The sequence below is a fragment of the Helianthus annuus genome, chromosome 10 (assembly GCF_002127325.2).
Source record: "Helianthus annuus cultivar XRQ/B chromosome 10, HanXRQr2.0-SUNRISE, whole genome shotgun sequence".
NCBI lineage: Eukaryota > Viridiplantae > Streptophyta > Magnoliopsida > Asterales > Asteraceae > Helianthus > Helianthus annuus.
The window spans coordinates 176902692-176927520 of record NC_035442.2 but is presented as its reverse complement, the minus strand read 5'-3'; the positions used below and the strand labels follow the sequence as shown (position 1 = coordinate 176927520).

At 39.1% G+C, this 24829-nt stretch overlaps 1 protein-coding gene across 1 annotated transcript; it reads left to right on the top strand.

Annotated features, from left to right (window-relative positions):
• Positions 1–576: 576 nt before the first annotated feature.
• Positions 577–5475, top strand: LOC110886792 (probable inactive receptor kinase At2g26730). The gene is made up of 2 exons (XM_022134637.2): positions 577–1965; positions 4640–5475. The coding sequence occupies exons 1-2, from the start codon at positions 828–830 to the stop codon at positions 5284–5286; spliced, it is 1785 nt and encodes a 594-aa protein (XP_021990329.1). The 5' UTR covers positions 577–827; the 3' UTR covers positions 5287–5475.
• Positions 5476–24829: the final 19354 nt, after the last annotated feature.

The window sequence follows — 24829 nt, the reverse complement described above, 5'->3', positions numbered from 1 at the left end:
GGTTCATAGTCCTCATGGATTGATTTTGATAATTGATCTTGTCTTTTATTTTGGGAAGAAATTGATTGGTTTATCTACCATGAGCGAGGAAACGGTCAACACGATGAACACCCAAAATTTATATGACGCCATATATGTGAATTTTGTAGATTGCATAGATGTAACTGATCAAGTTATGTACATGTAACTCGGTAACATATAAGTTTTAGCTATTGTTACATATGTTATTTCTCTTTGGTCATAATCCTTTTTTTTTTTTGAACGGCAAATTTTGGATCACTGACGGACCACTGGAGTATTATCGTATCACTAGCGGAACCACCCGATCATATTCATCTCCACTAGGCATAAAGCCTATACACCAATTCAGGAAGAAACCCAATAAATATGGGAAAACCCCCCTGTGGGAATCGAATGCAAGACCTAATGGTCCTAAAGTCTTATCACACCCCAAGATGCCACTAGGCTATAAAGCCATGGGCATTATCCTATAAGTTCTCAAAACCACGTTCTTCTAAATTCTCTCTCAACTAACAACAGAGTGCCCGTTATTAAACATTCATATGGATGAGGATGAATCATATACATACGGCGTGGTTATTATTGATTAAGACGCACGTGCCAAATAAAACTTGGCATCGAAACTATTACATTATGTTATATATTCCAAGTGAAATTAAACTAGAGTAAAGCCACACTTCCTTTTATAAATATTCCTCCCACATCCTCTCCTGATTGATAACATTCTAAAATGGATTAAAATAGCCACATTTCCTAGCCATCTCTCTCTCTCCCGTCAACCACAAACAAAATCATTTCGATCTTCCATGTCTCCAGTAGCCGTTTTCCTGTTGTCACTTTTTATACTTCCACTACAAAACGAGTGTAGTGCCGATACCCAAGAGGTACCCGATGTTCCCCTGAATGATGTGGAGAGGAAAGCACTCCTCGACTTTATGAAAATTCGTCACTCTACTGGCTTCACCTGGAACGAGTCCGAACCCGCTTGCTCTTGGAAAGGCGTTTATTGCTTCTCCAACAACAACTTCACCACCGTCACCCACCTCCAGTTACCTGCCAAGAGTTTTGTCGGACAAATACCACCAGACACCATTGGAAAGTTAACTAGCCTTCGTGTCCTATCCCTCCGCTATAACGGCTTCTATGGCGAACTTCCTTCTGATTTCTCCAACCTCGTATCCCTTACCCGCCTTTCCTTACATTACAACCGCTTTAACGGCACCATCCCTTCTTATTTCTTCAACTTTACCCAACTTTTCCGCCTTTCTTTAAATAACAACAACTTTTCTGGACAGCTTCCCCACATGAATGCTAAGAATTTATATATTTTTGATGTTTCGTTTAACAGTTTGAACAGTTCGATTCCACGTTCGCTTTCTAACTTCAACATATCTGCTTTCTCCCGAAACATTTTCCTTTGCGGTCCTCCTACCAATACTAAATGCTCACCATCGTATCAATCTACGGATCCTGGAGACGAAGATAAAAAGGAGAACAAGACCCCTATAATCGTCGGTATATCCCTAGGATCATCACTAGTGTTGCTAGTTCTACTTTGCGGTGTACGGAAGAAGATATATCAGCAACCCAAACAACATCTACTGAGAGATGAGAGGATGGAGGAGAACAAGTTAGTGTTGTTTGATAACGGGGTTTACAGTTTTGATTTGGAGGATTTGTTGAAAGCGTCCGCGGTGTTTTTGGGCGAGGGGAGTGTTGGGAAGTCGTACAAACAGGTGATCCAAGACAACACGACGGTGGTTGTGAAAAGATTGAAAGATGTTGTGGTGACAGAGAACGAATTCAAGAGAACAATGGAGGGTTTGGGGAGTATAAAGAACAAGAATATTTTTGTTCCATTGATAGGTTATTATTATTCAAGAGATGAGAGATTGGTAATTTATGATTACATTCCAGCTCGTAGCTTGTCTGCTCTTCTTCATGGTAAGTTCTTCTTCATCTTCAGCATTTTAAATAATTTATTCAGTTTTTCATCGTCTCCTATATTTATGTGGGTTTATTTATTTAATTGAAAGAATCACGATTCATGTCGTTGTTAAACTTTAATAATGATATGTTGGGTACAGCGCTATAATAATGCATATGCTATCCATAGCCATATTGTGAAAAATATTCTATATGCTTTTGATTAAACTTTAGTCTTTTTTTAATAGATAATTGACATGAACGGATGTATTTAAAAAACATCATGTGATTCATGTTAGACATCATTTTTAAGGGTGAAGGGGGTGCTCACCTAATAGGTGAGTCCCCTCTCTTACGCCAAACCAATCCCCGTGTGCCACGTCAACTCCCCTCTTAAACTCCCCTAACACCCCAATTTGATGGCGCCACTCCCCTCTTAGGTGAATTGGTTTTTTTTTTTTTAAAAAAAAAAAAAAAAAGAAAGAAAAAGTGTGATTGGACAGCCGCTTCTCTCTCCTCCCTCTCTCTTCGGTGAGCTCACCCCGGTCTCACACTCTCTCTCTTGGTCCCCTAATTGTCGGCGGTGTCTTACCGCTCGGGAGAATTGGTCACCGAAGGGGTTGCCCGAAGGCACCCCGTATGCCCTAAAATCGAATTGCTTAACATTATAAATTATCTATAAAAAGACTTTGGGTGCAAAAGCTTTCTTTTTGGGGAATTTCTTGTCAGTGGTGTTTTTCCTTGCAATCAGAGAGAGAATATAGTATAAGGGAAGTGGGGGTCGTCATTAGTGATAGAATTCCATCACTCACAAGCACCCAATCAATTTCCGCCATGTCATCGACCATTTTTTCATCACTCACAGCCTTTTTTGATGACAATGGTTATCACTAACAACACCCAACAATAAACCCCCGCACCCACTCACATCCATTTATCACGCTCAAGCCATAACACGTTGATTTTATCACGGTCTTGATGTATCACGCGTTGAAAAAGTAGGTGGCGGTGGTAATTGTTCTTGTATCACACGTTGAATTTGTGTATCATGGTGATATAACGCACCGCCCCCACCTGCCTAAATTTGAAGGGAATAATCTTAAGACTGTGAAGAAAATGTTAATTATTAATAACAAAATTTTAGAAAACCATCATTATAATATTTTAGAAATATATGGTTCAATCCAGCTTATCAAGCTGAACTGCTAATTATTTCTTTTCTTTTATTTAAATATTAGTTAAACCACAACGTGATATATATTTACGGATGGTTAGTTAAACCTTGTTGCCTACATGGCGATGACGTGACGTTTGAACGCCCTTTTTTGTGTTAAACCACAACGACCAGTCTACATACAAATCGAGGCTATATAGTTAGTTGATAGCTGCTACATATTCACGTATACCTTCTATCTTCTTTCTCTGTTATTTTAAACTGATAACCAAATTGCGATGTTACAATTAATGTGTAGGGTATGATAATTGCTCACTTTTCCCGTATGTTTTGGTTGCGAATAGTGTTGTCTATATAATGTTTCAGTGTATATCAACTTCTATCATATCCTCACATCCTATAAAAAGATGCACTGGAGGTCATTTTTAAAGTAATTAAATTTGTTATCTATATTTAGGCGCGTAACCAGGGCCGGCCCGTTAGGGTAATTGGGCTAGGCGACGGCTTAGGGCCTCCGGAAAAAAAGGGCCTCCAAAATTAAAAAATAAATAAATCTATATTTATAAAAAAGAATATAATATTTACGGTGATATTTGTTAATATTAATATAAGTGTAGTCTGGTTGTAAAAACAAGTTTTGGTTTTTGTAGAGGGCTGGGTTCCAATCTCACCTAGTACATTTCTCAAAATTATTAATCACCACACTCACTCTTTTAATAAACGGTTATAAACGCATCTTTTTTAATCACCAATCTTAACTTAATAAGCTAAAAAATTTTGTCCACACATTTTTAACATGATAAGTCCATGTAAAATTTATTTAAAAAAATCGTTTCTAACTAATAACAATAGTATTTTTAAAATAAGTAGCATGTTTTAATTCCTTTCACACATAATCTAAGTAGTTATTTGTTAGGTTAAACTCTTTTGACCAACTTAGATTTGATTTATGCATTAGATCTCAACATTATTTGATTAGAGAAATCGTCTACTTTATATAATGGTTAAGTGTTTTATAAGTTTCTACCTAATATATTTCATGTTAGATATAAACCGAAATTACGAACCTAAAAAAATTAAAAAGGGCCTCAAATTTTTAATTCGTTTTGGGCCTCCAAAAATCTAGGACCGGCCCTGTGCGTAACTACATATAAGGGTACGGGTTCGGCCCGGCCGAACCCGTACAAAGAAAAAAACCTTTTTTTTGTTATATGTATGTGTATTTCAACTTCGCATCCGTAGAAATTTCAACATTAAACCCGTAGAAAAAGCTGAAACTTAGTGATAGACAACCTGTTGTCCGTCACTTGAAAATTTTCGAACCCGTAGGAAAAGAATCCTGGCAACACCCCTGTCTATATTATAACACATGTTATGTAATAATATGGCTACGTAGCTTAGCTTATAATGGTAGATTGCACAAAATAACTTGATTGTATAGTATTCTTCTCAAAATACACCAAATGAGTTCAATAATTGCTTCCATTGATCAAAGAGGAATGTGTCATTATTTTGCAGGAGGTATAGGTTCGCAACGAACACAACTCGATTGGGACCATCGTATGAGAATCGTACTAAGTGTTGCTAAGGGACTGAAAAATTTACATATGGCCACAAAAGTTGTTCATGGCAACATCAAATCATCAAACATTCTCATCCAACATGAAACTAACAATGATGCTTGCTTGTCTGACTATGGTCTCAACACACTTTTTGGCGAGTCAATCTTCGATAACCACCATGTTACAGGTTATTGGGCCCCTGAGATTCCCAAGTCCCAGAAAGTCACATTCGAATCTGATGTGTATAGCTTTGGGGTTTTGTTAGTGGAGCTTTTAACGGGCAAAAATCCGAAGCAAGCCTCATTGAGGAAGGAAAGGGTCCACTTTTCTAAGTTGGTCGAGTCAGTTGTATGTGAGGAATCGAAGGTTGAGATGTTTGATGTGGAATTAAGGATGAGTTATAATATTGAGGAGATGATGCAATTGTTGCATATAGCAAAGCAATGCCTATTGATTGTACCTGATCAACGACCAACAATGCAGGATGTGTTGAGCAAGGTGGAGGATATGGGGTTTAGACATACGCCCAATGATCATTCAAAGGAATATGATTATACGCCTTCAACGGAGACCCACGATACACCGAGTACCATCACCCCGTAAATCCATATATATGATGTAGTGTCTCTGATTTCGTACTTTGATGGATTTATGTTACGAAAATTGTGTGTGCTTTTATAGGTTGGATCAAATTTCTATATATTGTGAATTTGTGTTTGTGAGGCTACTTGCCTGCATTTGCGATGGTTTATAAAACATACCAATTCGATGAATAAATTAAGGAGTTTTACAGATAGTCTGTGTGGAATGTTTATATTGTGGCTTTGGTCCCTAGTTGTGAGAAGTTATACTTTTGGTTATCACTATTTTCTCTAGCGTAACGTATGATACTTAGAGTGTATGTCAGTTACTTGGGGGGTTGAATTTTTAAAGGGAATTGAAGGTCCGTGAACCGGATCGGATCTACGAGTCTATGTGTGTAACTACGTCTAAACGTGTGCAAATCCAATCCTATATGTATGATAGTCACAATCTCATGTAAATAAACATTCGAGCTCTAATTGATTATCAAAATTACGTTTACACATATTTGGATCTAAACACTCACATATAGAGAGATTTGATGTTGAGGGAATTGGAAAGTTATATGAAAATGCAAATGATTGGGTTTATATAGTGATGGCTAAACAGTTAGCCTAATCACTTGAAATCAATCCCCCAGTTATTTTCAACTCCAAATAATTCGCCTAATCATTTTCCCTCAAATACTTGTTGAATATCAAGAACATGTGCAGCGGAAGTTGATTGAACATGTGAGTTCATATTGTGAATTTGCAGGAAACAAAGAAAGTGCAGATCGAATAGAAAGGACAATTCGAGTATGAAATGTCTTGGTACCGGTTACATTTGCCGGCAAGACTTATTTATACATTAACATACATGACGGTTATTGTTGGCTGGTTTTAGAGGGAATAACCACCACTTGAAACGGTGCCATCCAAACCAACATAACCGTTCTATAATATCATCGTTACACATATATAATCATAAGGTTCGAATATCTAATACACATATAATATAAATTAAGTTTATATACTCTAATACACTTCCCATAAACTTAAGTGTTCTTTCGAGAGTGCATCATAACGCTTTTATTTGCTTCATTAACGGCTTTTTCAGTGTGCTTGAAATCAAATTTCTTCCCTCTTTGCAAATTGTTGAGCCCGTACCAGTAATTTCCAACGAAGAAAGCATATTGTTCTTCATCTGCTCCATCACATTCTGCTCCGATATGCCTGCTTGTTCCTTCATTCTTGTCCATACTTTTGCTTCGTCTTGTTTCTGCTACATCCTCCACGATCTCTTTCTCTCGGCTACCTTTTGTTGTGTCGATTTGAATTTATAATAATAAACAAGCACATCTAAGTACATGGCATATATCAGCCTCATATACACTCCTTCATTGTAATCGAAACCCACATCTTTCGTAACCATATCCCACATGTTGTTTTTTGTTATTCTTCAGTGACCACTCTCTCTTTTAACTATCATATATAGTTCCAACAAACTTACCTTTCGATTGTCTGCAGCATATGGTGGAAGAGGTCTTGTGGTAAGCTCTAACTTTACTTTGAGAAACCAATCAACCATGTCATTGAACTTATTCTCTAAACAATACTTATACTTACTAACATAACCATCATCTTCTAGCATATCTAGAAGTGCTTTACAGTCTTGAAACTCTTTAAATGACATGCCTTGAAGTATCAAGACATTCCAATCTGGTTCTTTTGACAACAGATCTAAATTTTCGAAGTATTGATTTAAATAATCTGTTTTGAATGCTTCATAATCAGGTTCAGACGTAATCAGTTATTCTTTTTCTCTTAAACCGATCTCATCTTCTCTTGTGAGACCAGAAACATCACTCCTTCTATTAATTACCGGAATGCTAAACGTAGGGAAGATCTGTAGGTCCCTCGTGGAGGATGAGGTTAAACCTTAACCTTGTTATATTAACACACTAGCGAGTGCGGAATCCAAGCTAGAGTGCAACCGAGTTGAGACAAGTATAAACACAAAACACACAAGGTTCACCGATTAACACCCCTGTATTAATACGAATGAAGGTTCCGGTTACAAGCACAATGTTTACAAATCAGTATTGCAAACTCTCTAATGTGTGTGTGTGTTCTTGACAGAATGCTCTCACTATCTCTCGAGTGTATCTTTCTGTCTCTTGTGTCTCTGTCTCCCTGAAATGAACACACTGCATGGGTATTTATACCCATACACAGCAGGTCTGTCCGAAGGATCCGATAGATGTCACGAAGGATCATCTATCGATGTTAAACCTGTCGAAGGATCAGGAATACTGATCGAAAGATCATCTTTCAATCAGACTTCCATCGAAGGGTTCACAGTGACCTCGAAGGGTGATCTATCGAGGTCTATCCATCGAAGGTTCAACTTTTGATCTCATCGAAGGATCTCACTATCCTTCGATGAGTCATCCTACGAGCCAGACATGTTACATTCATAAACAAACTGTTTGGCCAAGTCAAACTAGGAGGATAGTTCACTTGGTCAAACTTACAAGACTAACATAGACATCGTTTTACATCGAGACCGAATACAGACAAAGTACAGACACAAGTGCACCAACAAACTCCCCCTTGGCTGTAGCTTTGTCTCGATCTTGATCATCTTTGATCTCCGTGTCTTCAAGTCTTGGATGTCCTTTCGAGTCTTCAATGTCGGAGGATCTTCAAAGTCTTCACGTCTTGAAAGCAAAAAGTGTATCAACAAACTATCCGTATCATGTAGGAAGTGTGTTGACAAACTCCCCCTTAACATAAGCTCCCCCTTGAGTTATGCTCGTGAATGACTTGATTTTCAGTGCTTAAGATCCTTGTGGTGATGATGATGGTCAGCGGCAACTCGATCATCTTCATCTTTTGAGTGCCTTCACGTCGTGTCTTCATTCCAAAGCTTGTCATCGACCATGTTCTCCTAGCCTTTAGAATCTGCACATGCAAGAAATCTAAACGCGTAATGAGAACAACTGCTTGGAATAGTTAGTATAAACAAATGACACATGAATGACCATGTCACTATCAAACACCGTCCGACAGTTTGAAAGTTTTATAAATTTCTCAATTTTAGATTTAACTTTCAAAACTTGCCAATTTCGACCGTTTATGAAGATTTAGTCAATTCGGTTTTCGTTCAGGTTTCAGGAAACGAAGACTCGAGCTCCAACATCGTACGATTTAAAATAAAGTAGAAATAAAATCTTTTTGGCTTTTCAAAGTTTATATTAAAACTCACCTAAAATCTTTTTGGTATTTTTGAAATTAAAAGACAACAATTTTAATATCCTTTGAGTGTTATCAAACGACATCACCGCTAATGTCGTGCTGATATGCACCAAACGACGAAACTGTTTAAAATAAGACAATAAAAGTTAAGCAGTAAATAAATATATACAGACATTCTTTTTGCGAGTTTCGAGGGTAAGAGAATCATATCAGTGTACGGTCATGCCAAAACACTCTTGTTGTTTAGTTAGTTAACATTAAAATAAGCATCCTATAACAATTATCGGTATTGTTGTCCACTTAAGCTCAACTTATCAGATGTAATCATGGCGAGGGGATACGTTAAGGTATGATTTATACTTACCGACCGGTGTTCATCCACATCACGACACATTCCCGTATCAAGGTATGCACGAGAATTCATCTTACCGGTGAGTATACCGATTATCATCTGTTTGACCGTATAAAATGTGAGATACTCACTTATTTTGATTTGAAAACAAGCCCTATGTGATATAATCACTTATTGATGAGGAACTTGATTTTCATATGCATGAGGGCACAGGAGCAAGTCCGTGAACAGGTCAGTACTTTCGTACAGCAGAGAGACGAACTTGACTCCCGGATAAATGTGATATTTTATCACTTATTTGATTGGACATGTGATTGTTTGTCACTTATTGAGGTCGAATGCAGTATGTAATATGTACACGTATGTATAGTATCATGGAAGATCTAGACTTGCGTCCCCGTTATTTTTCGGTAAAAGATACAACCATAATACCCAGATGATAAGCAGCATAAAGACCGAATATCTCAGAACCTCGACAATCTATCAAACGAAATTTCGGTACTAAGACCATATGCCAATGAATGGTTCCCACCTGGTCTTCAGTCGATTTAAGTTTATATCACCCTGCACACTTTAAAATGATTGTGAGCCTACCGATACATCTAATATAGAGCTGCTTATCGTTTTTCATTTAAGGTTTAAAGAGGTTTGTATAGACCACTGATGTACTATCATTTTCTCTTTTGCTCGCCAGGAAACTCATTTTTGTTTTTCTATTGTTTTTGTGTTTTTGAAATTTTTCGATGTTTTTGGATTTTCAGATTTTTGGATTTACTCCCCCTAAAATCAACAAAGTAAGACAAATTTAAAACACAAAGGTATTTACAAAAATGATTTTCCGATGTTGGTTTACTCTTGCTTGACCTTAATGCCGTTTACCAATAATAAAAAGTCAAATCTTGATTTGTCAAATGCTTTGGTAAAAAGGTCGGCACGTTGGTCATCAGTGTGGACCTTAACAACATCGATTAGCCTTTTCTCGAAGCAATCACGTATGAAGTGATATTTGATTTCGATGTGTTTGGTCTTTGAGTGCTGCACAGGATTTCTAGTGATCTGTAAAGCAGCAGAATTATCAACGTAAATAGGAGTAGTTAGGAATTCAAAACCGTAGTCCCGCAATTGTTGTTGGATCCAAAGAACTTGGGAGCAACAACTTGAGGCAGCAATGTATTCAGCTTCGCATGTTGATGTAGCGACGCACGTCTGCTTCTTGCACTGCCATGTGACTAGGCGATTTCCTAAAAACTGACATCCAGCCGTTGTGGATTTGCCGTCGATTTTGCATCCGCCATGATCAGAATCACTGAATGCTACTAAGTCAAAGTTATTATCCCTAGGGTACCATAGACCGGTGTCAGGGTAACCCTTCAAATAACGAAAAATCCTTTTTACAGCTGCAAGATGTGAGGCCTTCGGGTTGACTTGATATCTGGCAAGCAGGCACGTTGGGTACATTATGTCTGGCCTTGATGCTGTGAGGTACATAAGAGATCCGATCATTGCGCGATAGTATGAGGGGCTAACAGCTTCACCCTTCAAGTCTGGAGTAATTCCGTGATTTTGTGGCAGTGGGGTACCAATGGGCGTTGCATCAGACATCTGGAACCGGCTCAAGATGTCACCAACATATTTAGTCTGATGGATGAATATCCCAGACTCAATTTGTTGCACTTGTAGGCCCAAGAAGAAGGTCATCTCCCCCATAGCACTCATCTCGAATTTATCCTGCATAATGCGCTCGAAATTCCTACACAAAGCATCATTAGTAGAACCAAAAATAATATCATCAACATATACCTGTACCAGAAGAAGATCTCCATCTTGTTCTTTGATGAAGAGAGTACAACCGATAAGACCTCTTCGAAAACCGTTCTCCAGCAGATAGGTGGATAAGGTTGCATACCAAGCTCGCGGTGCTTGATGAAGACCATAGAGAGCTTTGTTGAGCAACCAAACCCGATCGGGATGGATAGGATCCTCAAAACCTGGAGGCTGTTCGACATATACCTCTTCTTCAACCACCCCATGTAAGAATGCACTTTTGACGTCCATTTGGTAAACCTTGAATCCTTTGAATGAGGCATAAGCCAGAAAGATCCGAATGGCTTCCAGACGTGCAACAGGTGCATAGACTTCGTTGTAGTCGATTCCCTCTATCTGACGAAAACCTTGAACGACTAAACGTGCTTTGTTTCGAATAACCACTCCACGGTCGTCTTTCTTGCATTTGAAGACCCATCGAGTGCCAATTTTCTTGTAGTTCTCAGGTCTTTCAACAAGCTTCCAAACACCAAGCTTTTGAAATTGCTGCAATTCTTCCTGCATGGCTTCAACCCAAGCACTATCTTTCAATGCTTCTTTCCACGATTTTGGTTCTTCTTGTGACACGTAACACGCGAAGGACCAGTCATTTTGTTGACCAGATTCTCTTATAGCTGAATACAAACCAGCATTCCGGTTGTTTCTCAGCTGATTACGCGTCTGCACACCGCGATGCACATCTCCTATAATATTCTGCTGGGGGTGGGTATCATGAATCCTCATTTCAGGATTTTCTGGCACACGTGCATTGATACCCAAATTGGTAAGATTAAGATCAACAACCAACTCCACACCAGGAATGTGTGTAGAGGTGGATGCATTCCCTTCAGCAGTGTCTACATTCTGCATATGAGGAGTATCAACAGAGGCACCTTGAACAGGAGCAACTGGAGCCGAAGATCCTTCAGCTGCATCATGATATTCATCATCTTCAGAAGAATCATTATAATCAGCAGCATCTTCATAAACCTCATTTTGAACCATATTGTTGACAGACGAAGAAGCTTGAGGGTTAACAACAATAGGTCTAACCAAAGGCGAGACAGCAGCGTTGTCACTTTCCAACAACATCCTAGCCGCTGCTGATTCTTCGTCAAAGGTTGGCAGATTGAAGGAGTCAAATAGACCATCATAATCGAACATCCATGGATCACCCGGAGCCCTAACAGGACTCGTGTACCTTTGAACCCTCACTTCACTCCATAGCTCAATCTTTTTGGTAGCCAGATTCCAAACACGAAAATTCGGAGTAGCATATCCAAGGAAGAAACCCTCGATAGCTCTTGCTCCAAACTTTCCATCCGGCTCAATCATAGTACATGGAGCACCAAACGGTTCTAGGTAAGAAAGATCCGGTTTCCTTTTCTGAAGGAGTTCGAAGCAAGTCTTGCCATGTCTCTTTACTGTAAGAACTCTGTTTAACGTGTATCATGCAGCCGATACAGCCTCCCCCCAGAATTGAATAGGGAGTTCCGACTCTACTAACATTGTTCTTGCAGTTTCGATAATCGTCCGATTCTTCCTCTCTGCGACACCATTTTGTTGTGGAGTATAACGAGAACTGTACTCATGAAGAATGCCTTTAGAAGTACAAAACTCATCCATAACTTGATTCTTGAATTCGGTTCCATTGTCGCTTCGGATCCTCTTCACTTTCAACGAATAGAGATTCTCCAACATTGTAAGAAGATCCTTGAGGATGCCAGGAGTTTGACTCTTGTGTGCCATGAAGGATACCCAAGAAAATCTAGAATAATCATCAGTAACAACTAGACAATAAGCATCTCCGAATGTTGTCTTGTGCTTCATAGGTCCAAAAAGATCCATATGAAGACGTTCAAGAGGCATGCTGACAGTGTTGATTTTCTTCAAAGGGTGAGACTTCTTTGTTTGCTTCCCTTTTGTAGGTCCAGGTTTCGGGACCGAAACCGTGATTTTCATGATAATGTTCAAAGATGGAAGAGATAAGAGAGGATAAACATAACAAACTTTGTATTAATCCGGTAGTAAACATTACAAGTCGGCCCGGTTACATGACAACCGAACTAATACCAAAGAAGTATACATCCGGGGAGAAACCAAGTGGTGATTTCTCCCGGTGAGGTCTCAGACCTCCATTCTCTCTCTAGCACACACTTGTGCTCTCACTCTTGTGTTGCAAATGACAAAGTGTTGGTATTTATACCAAAACAAACACTGCAGGTCGAAGGATCAGACTGACTGGTCGAAACATCATCCTTCGATCAGACAGTCTTCGAAAGATACTCACATACCTCGAATGATATCCTTCGATATCCTTCGAGGTCCATCCTTCGATGGGTATCTTTCGAGCTCATCGAAGGATATTCATAATCCTTCGATGCCTTATCCTTCGACACCAATGACAACACAGCAACTTTGTCTAGCAACACACACACACAGTCAAACCAACAACCCTCTCGTTTGACCACTTCAAACGAGCGGGTCTATACACGTTCGTTTGACCGTTTCACTAACTATTACAAATTCAGCATAAAATAATAACTAATCTATTCGACAAGCATCGGACACAAAATCTGCATCAACAAATTCCCCCTTGTCCGTTGCTGTCGAATGCTGAAAATGCAATTGCAATCAATCTTCAGCCAAGTATTCATCTTCTCTGTGTAGACAAATTCCCCCTTGACCGATGATCCAGGTAAGTAGCATCCTGATGCTCATTGTATAAGATTTCCCCCTCAAAGTACGCGTATCCGTGTTGAGTGTTGTGCAATTTCCTCAAAAGGATCAATTGACCGATCTTCCGCTGATCTTCCAAAACTCCAACCGGCATATGATAAAGGTTCCATTCTTAAACAACTGCATCAAGTCTTGATCTTCAAGTGTCTGTGCAAAACATTCCACGCTGAACCGTTTGAATCACCAGAAGATCATAAACTCTACCACCTGAGATTGCGTTTAGAATTTTACCGAAGAAATTCAACAAATGAAAAAATTTTTATCCCCCCATTTCTTTGGCAAAATCTCTAAACCTTAACAGATTCTTTCCACTTCAAAGAAACTGTCGTCAAATATTCACCAATTCCCTCCACCAAGCGGAACTGTTGTGTTTGGCCCATAATAGTCACGTTACCATGTTTGTCATTGCATCGGTAACCGTGACTACCCCACATTTTCAAACATCAAGTCTTCATCATCTCTTGTGTTCATCATGCTGCATCACCCCGCGTGTTCCCAAATCCCGTACGAATTTTGATGTTGAAACTTTGAAGCCCGGTATGAATAATCCTTGCGAACACCCGACCCGACTCCAAGTGAATTAAATGATTAACCCCAACACACTGTCTGAGTTCATAAAATTCCACAACACCTGGATCCTTCGAAACATCTGCATCAAACGAAAGATAAACACCAAGACAGCTTCGAAAGATGATCTTTCGAAGTCTTTCGAGCACATGTCACATATCTTTCGAGCATCTTTCGAGCACATGTCACAGATCTTTCGAACACCTTTCGAAGTTGGACATGGCTGATCCTTCGTACACCTCAGACTTGATCCTTCGAAGTCTTTTTGATCCTTCGAAGAACCTTTTGATCCTTCGAAGAACTGATGATCTTTCGAGCACTCCTGTTCATCTTTCGAATCTCCTTGATCGAAGGATGATCTTTCGAGGTCGAAAGTTATCCTTCGATGGTCCTGACACAAGGACAGAAAGTACGACAGGTGTCAGAAAAGTTGATGTGGTAGGTGACCAACTTTCGCAAATTTCGAAGCATGAAAATTTGAAATTTGAATTTTGTTTTATCCTTCGAAATCTGTTCAATCTTTCGATGGACAAAACAGCATCTTTCGAAAATTTGAAGCTGTCAAGAACATCAAGAACACGGTGACGGTGAGATCTGCAGATTTGACGAAAATGCTTGTACACGTTGTTTTGACGAAGAAAACTTGAGTATTTTAGAGAAAAACATAAAACCCAACACCCGGTTTAGCACAGATCTGGATATCCGGGTCCAGATCTGGGTTTTTCTCATTTTCACCTTTTTTACATCTTGAACAAAAACCCACAAAAATCACAGATCTAGAGCACATGTGACTTAGTAAACGGTTAGTTTTACTAAATCGGGCACCATGGCTCTGATACCAATTGTAGGTCCAGGTTTCGGGACCGAAACCGTGATTTTCATGATAATGTTCAAAGATGGAAGAGATAAGAGAGGATAAACATAACAAACTTTGTATTAATCCGGTAGTAAACATTACAAGTCGGCCCGGTTACATGACAACCGAACTAATACCAAAGAAGTATACATCCGGGGAGAAACCAAGTGGTGATTTCTCCCGGTGAGGTCTCAGACCTCCATTCTCTCTCTAGCACACACTTGTGCTCTCACTCTTGTGTTGCAAATGACAAAGTGTTGGTATTTATACCAAAACAAACACTGCAGGTCGAAGGATCAGACTGACTGGTCGAAACATCATCCTTCGATCAGACAGTCTTCGAAAGATACTCACATACCTCGAATGATATCCTTCGATATCCTTCGAGGTCCATCCTTCGATGGGTATCTTTCGAGCTCATCGAAGGATATTCATAATCCTTCGATGCCTTATCCTTCGACACCAATGACAACACAGCAACTTTGTCTAGCAACACACACACACAGTCAAACCAACAACCCTCTCGTTTGACCACTTCAAACGAGCGGGTCTATACACGTTCGTTTGACCGTTTCACTAACTATTACAAATTCAGCATAAAATAATAACTAATCTATTCGACAAGCATCGGACACAAAATCTGCATCAACACCTTTTTGGCACGAGACACAGATATCTTGTAAATGAAAACTTCTCGCAGGCACACCATTCACAAGATTATTTTTCACCAAATGGTTCATCTTTCTCAAGTGAATGTGTCCCATTCTTCTGTGCCAAGATATTGACTCCTTTTCCGTGGCTTTTGAGACAAAGCAAGTGACTTGTGCAGATGTTGTAATCGCTTGGCTCATGTCGAGAATATAAAGATCATTTACTCTCGGAGCCGATAAGAGAATCCATTCTTGTGGAATTTTGAATCCAGGTTTCAGCACATAGCAGCCGGCATCATCAAAATGCACTGAGAATTTTTTATCGCAGATTTGCGACACACTGAGAAGATTATGATCAATTTGCTTAACATAATTGATCTTATCGAAGCACACAAAACCATTTGAGATACTTCCCTCTCCAGTGATGAATCCGCCTTTGTCTCCCGCAAAAGCAACATACCCTCCTCTAATGTTTCTCACGTCGTATAGGAGCCGTAAGTCGCCAGTCATGTGCCTGGATGCTCCACTATCAACAATCCAGTGACTGTTAATAGTTCCTCCTAGAACATCCTGCACATGTCATTTAAAAACATCAGTTGAGAATGGGGACCCAAGCCTTAGTGGTCTTGGGTCGTCCCTGAGCATCACGAAACGTGATATCAATCTCTTGATGATTTTCAAGAACAACTGCTCCCCCTGAATTGTCACCCGCCTTAGGTAACCAAGTTCGTTTTTGCCTACCAGTTTTTGAAGATTCTGGTTTTACAGGTTGTGACACACTTGGTTCCCTTTGAACTGTTTTAACCTCAGATTTTAGAGCTTTTTCAACAGTTTTCATGTTCTTACGTCGTTGTTTAGTTTCTTGTTCTTTTACAGTTCGTTTATTATGTTTAGGTGAAACTGACCGACGTTGAGGATGAACTGTTTCAGGTGGAGCTTTCTCAATAAATTTATTCTTTGGGGCATTTGGGCAGTTTTTGATGATGTGCCCAATTTCTCCACATTTAAAACATGTTCTCCTTTCAACAAATTTAGGAGAACTTGATTGACCACAAGATGTCGAACTCATGGAACCCGAGGTACTAGCCTTTTCATCACACCCATTTGTGCGTTGAGTGTAATTGTTATCACTGTTACGTTTTAAGATTGTCACTTGTTTTACAAAATCAGTGTTAGATTTGTTCTCAAAAGTTTCAATCTTATCAGTACCCTTGGATGACACGAACTTGACATCTTTTGCTTTCTTTTGAAATCGAGCTCCTTTTGTTTCAGACTTCATCTGAGAGACTTTATGCTTTTGAGCTCGTTTGACTGGTTGTTTACCATTAGAAGCACTAGGTTGTTGAGTGGTTGAAGATTTTTGATTACCAAATTGTTTTCTAATCTCAGCCTTAGGAATTGGATCACATTGTGTTACAACAATTCCCGGAAGTGTTTTTCCCAAAAATTTGTTTGTGTTGTCCTCAAAGACTTTGTCAATCAAAGATTGATTTACATTTTTAATTGGGAAAACGTGATCTGAGTAGATTTTATTGTCTCCAACCAATGTATACAACACATTACTGCTTTTAACAGTAGACACACATGTCTTATCAACTTTGACAGGATCAATCATTTGCTTCTTAACAGATGGGACATCAGGAGTATCAGGATCACAAAGAATGTGATTCTCTCGTGGAATAACTACTCCTTTCATCTTGTTAAGTGATTTATCCTGATCACCTACATCCACTTCTGGTTCATCATCCGATGTCTCATAGTCCTCGATAATTGGAGGACTTTGCTTCATGGATGATGAAGTTTCTTGTTCCTTAGAGGATGTGTTTGAAGAATTTTCCAGTTTGAACCCTAGGCCAGCAGCAAATTCCTCAACATCAAGAGGCACACTGGGTTCATACCGAGGCATTTCCTCCTCATCAGGCATCTTGGTATAATTGTTCATCAAGGGAGGCGGACATTTCTTATACCCTATGCCTTTCTGATTTCCCTTCGGTTGTTGAACATCGATGATGTGATCAAGCACAAATTGGGAGTTAGAATAACTCTCCAATTTTTGTTTGATCGCATCATGCTCGTATTGGGCTATGGCTAATTGCTTCTTAGTTTCTTCCACAATGTTAATGTATTCATTTATACTTACTTGCTTGTGGTAAACTACTTTGTTCACTTCGGACACATTTTTCTTTAATGTTTCAATTACTGATTTAAAATCTTTTTCGTTCCGAGTTAAAGCCATATTTGCCTCTTTGCATTTGGAAAGTTCAATAACCAAATTTTGATTATGACTATGAAGCTTCTCAAGTTCAAGCTTCATTTCAGCACATGATTCACAAATACTAGGAGCAGGAGGTTCAGAATTTACCTGACTCGAAGAGGCTGACACATTTGTCATAAAAGCAGTTTGAAAAGAAAAAGATCCGTCTTCAGAAAATAACTTCTCCATTTCCTTTGATGCAGTATCCGCCTTCCTAATCAGAATTGATTTCTGACATTTAAGCTCATCAGCTTCATTCAGTAGATCCTGAATATCAGCACCTCCTTCCTCCTTCACATCAGACTCTGAGTGATTATCCCCAGAAACAGAGCCTTCTTCATCAGAACTTCCAGAATAACCAGAACTGTCATCACTTCCAGAGGACTCTTCTTTATGAACATGCTCGATGATCTTTGCATAACAAGCTGTTCCACTTCTCTGATCATCTTCACCAAACTGCACAGACCAGTCACATCCCTCATCAGCTTGAACAGCCAAAGCCCGATTGGGATTTGAAGTTCCAGGCTGGCCCTGATTGTTATTAACTGCCACAATCCTCCTCTCACGGTTTTCTTGCTGGGCATTCACATTTGTAGTGCTCGTCTGGTTTCTGAAAGGGTTGTGATTGCCATGTTTTGTTGGTAGAGTGCACTCATGTTTGAAGTGCCCTTTATTACCACAGTTGAAGCATGTAACGGCGTTGATATCAAACCCATACTTCGTATCTTTCTTTCCTTCCAACGAAGTTCTACCAGTACGAGCCATGAAGTCTTTGGCCCTTCTAACTGCACTTGCAAAAGCCCACTTAATATCCATCAACTCCATTTCTTCCTTGTCGATCTGTTGATAATCTTCATTGGTCATGTTGATGTTTCCAAGCTGACCTGCTACCAAACCACAGTAAGCACTGACCATTGTATTGATAATTTCCATGTGCTCCTTAGCAACTTCAATGCTGAGGTGCGAAAGGTTTGAATTATCGACTCGGATTGTGTTAGGGTTTTGAGGTTGAGGATTGCTTGTATAGTGAGCATGCTGTTGTTGTTGTGGAGGTTGGACTTTTGGCTGTGTTGGGACGGGAATGTAAGACCTTGGATCAAAAGCCGGAGCAGCAGTTGATTGAGGAAACGGAAGAGAACTTGTGTTAGATACAAATGCAGTTTGCAGTTTAGGTTGCTGAGCTGCAGCGGATCTTGCCAAAGCATCGAAGCCTGGAAGATACATTTCTGTATTCTGAGGAGCGGGAGCACGCTTTGCTTTCCTGATTTCTTCATCATTTTTATGTTCCAGTTTCTGGATGAACTCATAGATGTTAACCGTGTCTAGAGTTCCAGTGTGCTTCAACAACTCAATAAAAGAACTCCATTTTGGAGGTAAAGCGTCAGCAAACCTATTCACCATGTCTTGTTGAGTAGAGACAACCCCATAAGCACACATTTCACTAATCAGATGATAGAACCGTGTTGTCATATCATTTAGAGTTTCGTTTTCCAAAAACTGAAACGATTCAAACTCTTTCTTCAACAAATCATGACGAGACTTTCGAGTAGCTGCATTGCCTTCTCCTCTAGCAACTAAGGCATCCCATAATGTTTTCGTGGTCTTGCAATAGGAGAACTGATGATAGATATCTTTGTTGAGTGCTTGTGTAAGTGTAGCGAAGGCCTTTTTCTCCAATTCATAAGCCTTCTTGTCATTTTCGAGCATGTTGGCATAACCTTCTGAAGTGGACGCCGCAACCTCAAGATTAGCATTGAATGCATTGATGAAACACGTCCAAAGATCGGTGCTTTGCCCTTGAACATACGTGTGAAAGCGGTTTTTCCATGATGGAAAGTCGTTCATATGATTCAACTTTGGTGGACGATTGTTGCTGCCTGTTTCGCTTTCACTAATCAAAAGGTTTTGAATGCTTTGACTTTGATTGGATACCAAAGCCCATTGACTTGGACTGATTGATGGCGGTGGAAACATACTTTTCGCCCAAGCTGCAGCAGAGGTTAGCTCTTGACTAGATTGTGAGTCAATGCTCCAGTCCCAAGGACTTGTACAACTCATTTTGATCAAATACTAATAGAAAAACCTACACAAACACAAACTGTTAAATGCAAAAGACACGAATTGAAAGATACTGACTTGTACGAAAGATCAAGACTTGTTCGAAGGATCAACAGTGTTCGAAAGACCACTGTTGAGTTTCGAACAAAGACTTCGAAAGATTCACAAATGACAGATCCTTATCTTTCGAGCAATTATCTCGAAAGATTCACAACTTGAAAGATCCTTATCTTTCGAATACTGATCTCGAAAGATTCACAATGAAAGATCCTTATCTTTCGAAATAAATATCCTTATCTTTCGAACAGCTATCCTTCGAATAGATTCCTTGATCGAAGGATAAGACTCTGACTCCGAAGGATGGGTCGAAAGATGTATATCTATCGAAGCTTCCTTGATCGAAAGATGATCTTTCGATGTCGAATGATATCCTTCGAATACTCCTGACACACTGACACTGATATGACAGGTTGGTGAAAAGGTGATGGGTTGGTGAAGTCAACTTTCGGCAAAAGAGTATGGACAGACCATGCCTTTTCTACCAACTTTGATTTTGAAATAAAATATTCCCAAAAAGGAAAACCTTATCCAGAAAATCCGGTCACCGGAACCCACCGGAATTATGGCCGGAAATCACCAAATATCTTAAAAACAAGTTTTAAGTTACCCAACCCGCCTTTGAACACACCCGAAAGGTTTAGAACACGTTTTTATGTTAAAAAATGTAAGAAAACCACCAAAAACGGGTACTAAACCAAGTGTCCAAACACACCAAGACTTGAACAAAACCCGGTTTTAACAAGGTAAAGAGCCACGGCTCTGATACCACTTGTAGGTCCCTCTCGGAGGATGAGGTTCAACTTTAACCTTGTTATACTAACACACTAGCAAGTGCGGAATCCAAGCTAGTATGCAAACCGGGATGAAACAAGCATAAACACAAAACACACAAGATTCACCGATTAACACCACTTGTATTAATGCGAATGAAGGTTTCGGTTACAAGCACAATGTTTACAAATCAGTATTGTAAACTCTCTAATGTGTGTGTGTGTTCTTGACAGAATGCTCTCACAATCTCTCCAGTATATCTTTCTGTCTGTGTGTGTATATGTCTGTCTTTGTGAAATGAACACACTGCATGGGTATTTATACCCATACACAGCAGGTCTGTCCGAAGGATCCGATAGATGTCTCGAAGGACCATCTATCGATGTTGAACCCTTCGAAGGATCAGGAATACTGATCGAAAGATCATCTTTCGATCAGACTTCCATCGAAGGGTTCACAGTGACCTCGAAGGGTGATCTATCGAGGTCTATCCATCGAAGGTTCAACTTTCGATCTCATCGAAGGATCTCACTATCCTTCAATGAGTCATCCTAAAGCCAGACATGTTACATTCATAAACAAACTGTTTGGCCAAGTCAAACTAGGAGGATAGTTCACTTGGTCAAACTTACAAGACTAACATAGACATCGTTTTACATCGAGACCGAATACAGACAAAGTACAGACACAAGTGCACCAACAAGATCTTACACTTATCTCCTATAAATGTTACTGTGTATCCTTGGGTGATTAATTGATCCAAACTCAGTACATTTCTATCTATATCAGGAGTGTAGAAAACACTCTGAATTCGAATCCTTTCAGATCCGGACATCACTTCCACAATCCCTATTCCTTTTATAAAATAGAAGTTGTTTTCTCCCGTTTTTGATTCCCCACCGAACATAGTTTTAATCCTTTTGAACATGTCTAAATTGCCTGAGAAATGTTTTTTAAAGGTTTTACTTACGTACCAAATTTCGGACCAGAGTCCTCCATCAGTTCCGGTTACAATATACTCCATTCTCTGATCACTTTGTTGATCATCATCTGCCTCTTTTTGTTGTTGGATTCCTGTGTTGATCGCCAAACATATCAGTTGTGTTGCATCATCGTTTTCTTTCGTCTTGCAAGACGAAATTTGATGTCCCGATTTGTTGCAGTAATAACATCTTCTCTGCAACCATCTTCGTTCTTTTTTCTCGTTGGAACAGTGTTTACACGGTAACATGGATGATGTTGGCTTTAGATCTTCATCGCTTTCAACAGTGGCTCTGATACCACTTTGTTGAATATCAAGAACATGTGCAGCGGAAGTTGATTGAATATGTGAGTTAATATTGTGAATATGCAGGAAACAAAGAAAGTGCAGATCGAACAGAAAGGACAATTCGAGTATGAAATGTCTTGGTACCGGTTACATTTGCCGGCAGGACTTATTTATACAGTAACATACATGACGGTTATTGTTGGTTGGTTTTGGAGGGAATAACCACCACTTGAAACGGTGCCTTCCAAACCAGCATAACCGTTATATAATATCATCGTTACACATATATAATCATAAGGTTCGAATATCTAATACACACATAACATAAATTAAGTTTATATACTCTAATAATACAAACTTAACATATTTAATCAAAACCAAGTGTTCTGAACACATAATAACACCAAAACACCTATGACCTATCGACCTACTGACTATAGACATTAAATTGCATCTATAAACATTAAATTGCATCTACAGACTCCCCTTAAATATTGTCGGCAATCACTGTCTTCGGTCTTCACTTCTAGTTTGTCTTCAAGTTGCTTCCAACATGGATTCTAAAAGCAAAACATACGCGAACCACATGGTGGAACTTTAACGCCTCATCCATGTCCTTCGTCTAGTAAACATCAACATCTTGTATAAACGTTCAATTATAATATCATTCTCTGATAGATTCACCAACCACATAGGATCAAATATCCTAACAAACTGGTTTCCGTTTGTCAAAACAATCACTGCTTCACCTATCCTATTCTGAAATCATAATACCACCACTTAATGGATTCACAGAAGTCATGTTCCATCTTTTTAAAAGATTGATCATGATTGGTTCAAACAAGGAAGAACATTGATCAATCTGTGAGAGATCAAAAGAACTCGTTCGATACAAATAATGGTGAGAAGTTCAATGTGAGACAGAAACAAGTCATGAGATGCTACGGGGGATGTCGGTTATGTTAGACAATCAAGTTTGAGAGAAGAAGATTACGTTGTGAAGTTGTATTAATCGGTGTGAAAGACCTGACTGGTTCTAGAACCAAGATTGGGAGGATGGAAATTAATCTTGATTAAAGGGCAATATGGGTACATTATGAAACTTATGGGTTAAAAGATAAAAGATAAATTAAATGTAAGATTAGATTTTATTTGGAAATGATTATATTAGAAGAGTAGTTTCTTTATTTGATTAGGTGTCTTGTAGGTTAAGTTAACTTGGTTATGCTATAGGGTGTGGACATGATCCTTATGACCACCATGATCGTCCACGTCAGTGTCATGTCAGCCACCTCTAATTCACAATCCAAAACCACTACCCTAAGGATCATGTATCCTCTTAGGCTATAGGGTGTTGTTATCACCCTCATGACCACCATGATCCTCCACGTCAGTGCCATGTCACCCACCTCTAATCCACAATCCAAAACCACTACCTTAAAAGCGTGATCATGACCCAAACCACTATCCCTTATTTATTTTAATTTATTTTTGTCTAAAGAAAAAGAAAATGATTACTTGAAAAATGGAAACGAGGACCATGGTTGCCATGGTTTAATCCATTCAAACCATGGTGGATTAGGGAAATGGGTGGTATAGCTTTCCATTCATGTTCATACGTGGCGAATTATGTCCTAACTATGACCCTCACACCCTTTAGCCTTATTTATTTTAATTTATCTTTGTCTAAAAAAAGGAAATAATTACTTGAAAAATGGAAAGGAAGACCATGTTTGCCATGGTTTAATCCATGCAAACCATGGTGGATTAGGGAAGGGGGTGATATAGCATTTCTTTCATGTTCCTAAGTGCCGAATCATTTCCAAATCATGAACCCCACACCCTTTAGCCTTATATGGTTATGTATTAGTATCAATAAATGGTTTAGGGTCATTATAATGTTTGTAATCTTTCGTTCTTAATAAGAGTTCAATACATGACATCTATATAAAATGTCTTATATATAAAATTAAAAGAAAATGAAGATTCTCAAATGAAATAACCTACGTGAGGCTAAGCTTATACAAAGTACATACGTTAGAAAGTTCAAAAGAGTTCTGACCTTGTCACTAGAGTTCGTCACACTTTTTTATTAGATCATCTGATCCTTTTCTTCTAAGACTAAGGCCACACGGGGCGGTTCCGTGATGGAAGAAAATAACGAGTGATGGGCTTTTTCTTTCCACCGCCACTCCCTTTTCCACGCGTGATAGTTCAACATTGGGGTGATTCCGTGATTTTTTTTCACGGCGTGATAGTTGTTGGTTGTGAGGGTAGTTGTTGGTTTGGGGGAAATTGTTGGGTGTGGTGGTGAGTGATGATCACCGCCACTAAAAAAGGTTGCGAGTGATGGAAAAATAGTTGCTGACATAGTGGAACATTATTGGATATTGTGAGTGATGAAATTCTATCACTAGTGACCACCCACACTCCCCTAAACTTTACCTTCTCGTTGTGGTTGGTAGAGAAGATAACAACCCCAACCAATGGTATTCCGCTTGTGTTTATTACCTTTGTTTTCTTTTGAAGTATATGTACATTGCTTAATTACTTTTAAATCTATGTTTGCAACACGCTTTTTTTTTTTTTGTGTGGGTGGGGGGGGGGGGGGGGGGTCGTATACTTTTATCTCTAGTTGTGCTTCGCAAAATGTTGCTTATACAATGTTAAAAAATCAATGTTGTTGACACATTGTCATTATTCCAAAACATTTCGAATTCGTATGTATATTTTAAATGCATGATTGAGTAATATCTTTTATAAAAATCAAATGGAATCAACTTTTAGACAGCAGCATGTGCGGGAGAGCTTTTTTAAGTTGTTTTCCACAATTATTGCAGATAAAGTTTCATGGGGTGGCCCGGGTGATAGGATGGAATATTGGATTCATGTAATATTATATATGAATAAAAACCCCACAAATTATCATGCATCTGGTTCGAATT

What these genes read in the sequence shown, in the direction of transcription:
- LOC110886792 (XM_022134637.2), top strand. Translation starts at nt 828, where the DNA reads ATGTCTCCAGTAGCCGTTTTCCTGTTGTCACTTTTTATACTTCCACTA. An exon ending in CTTGTCTGCTCTTCTTCATG is followed by an intron (nt 1,966 to 4,639) that starts GTAAGTTCTTCT and finishes ATTATTTTGCAG; the next exon opens with GAGGTATAGGTTCGCAACGA.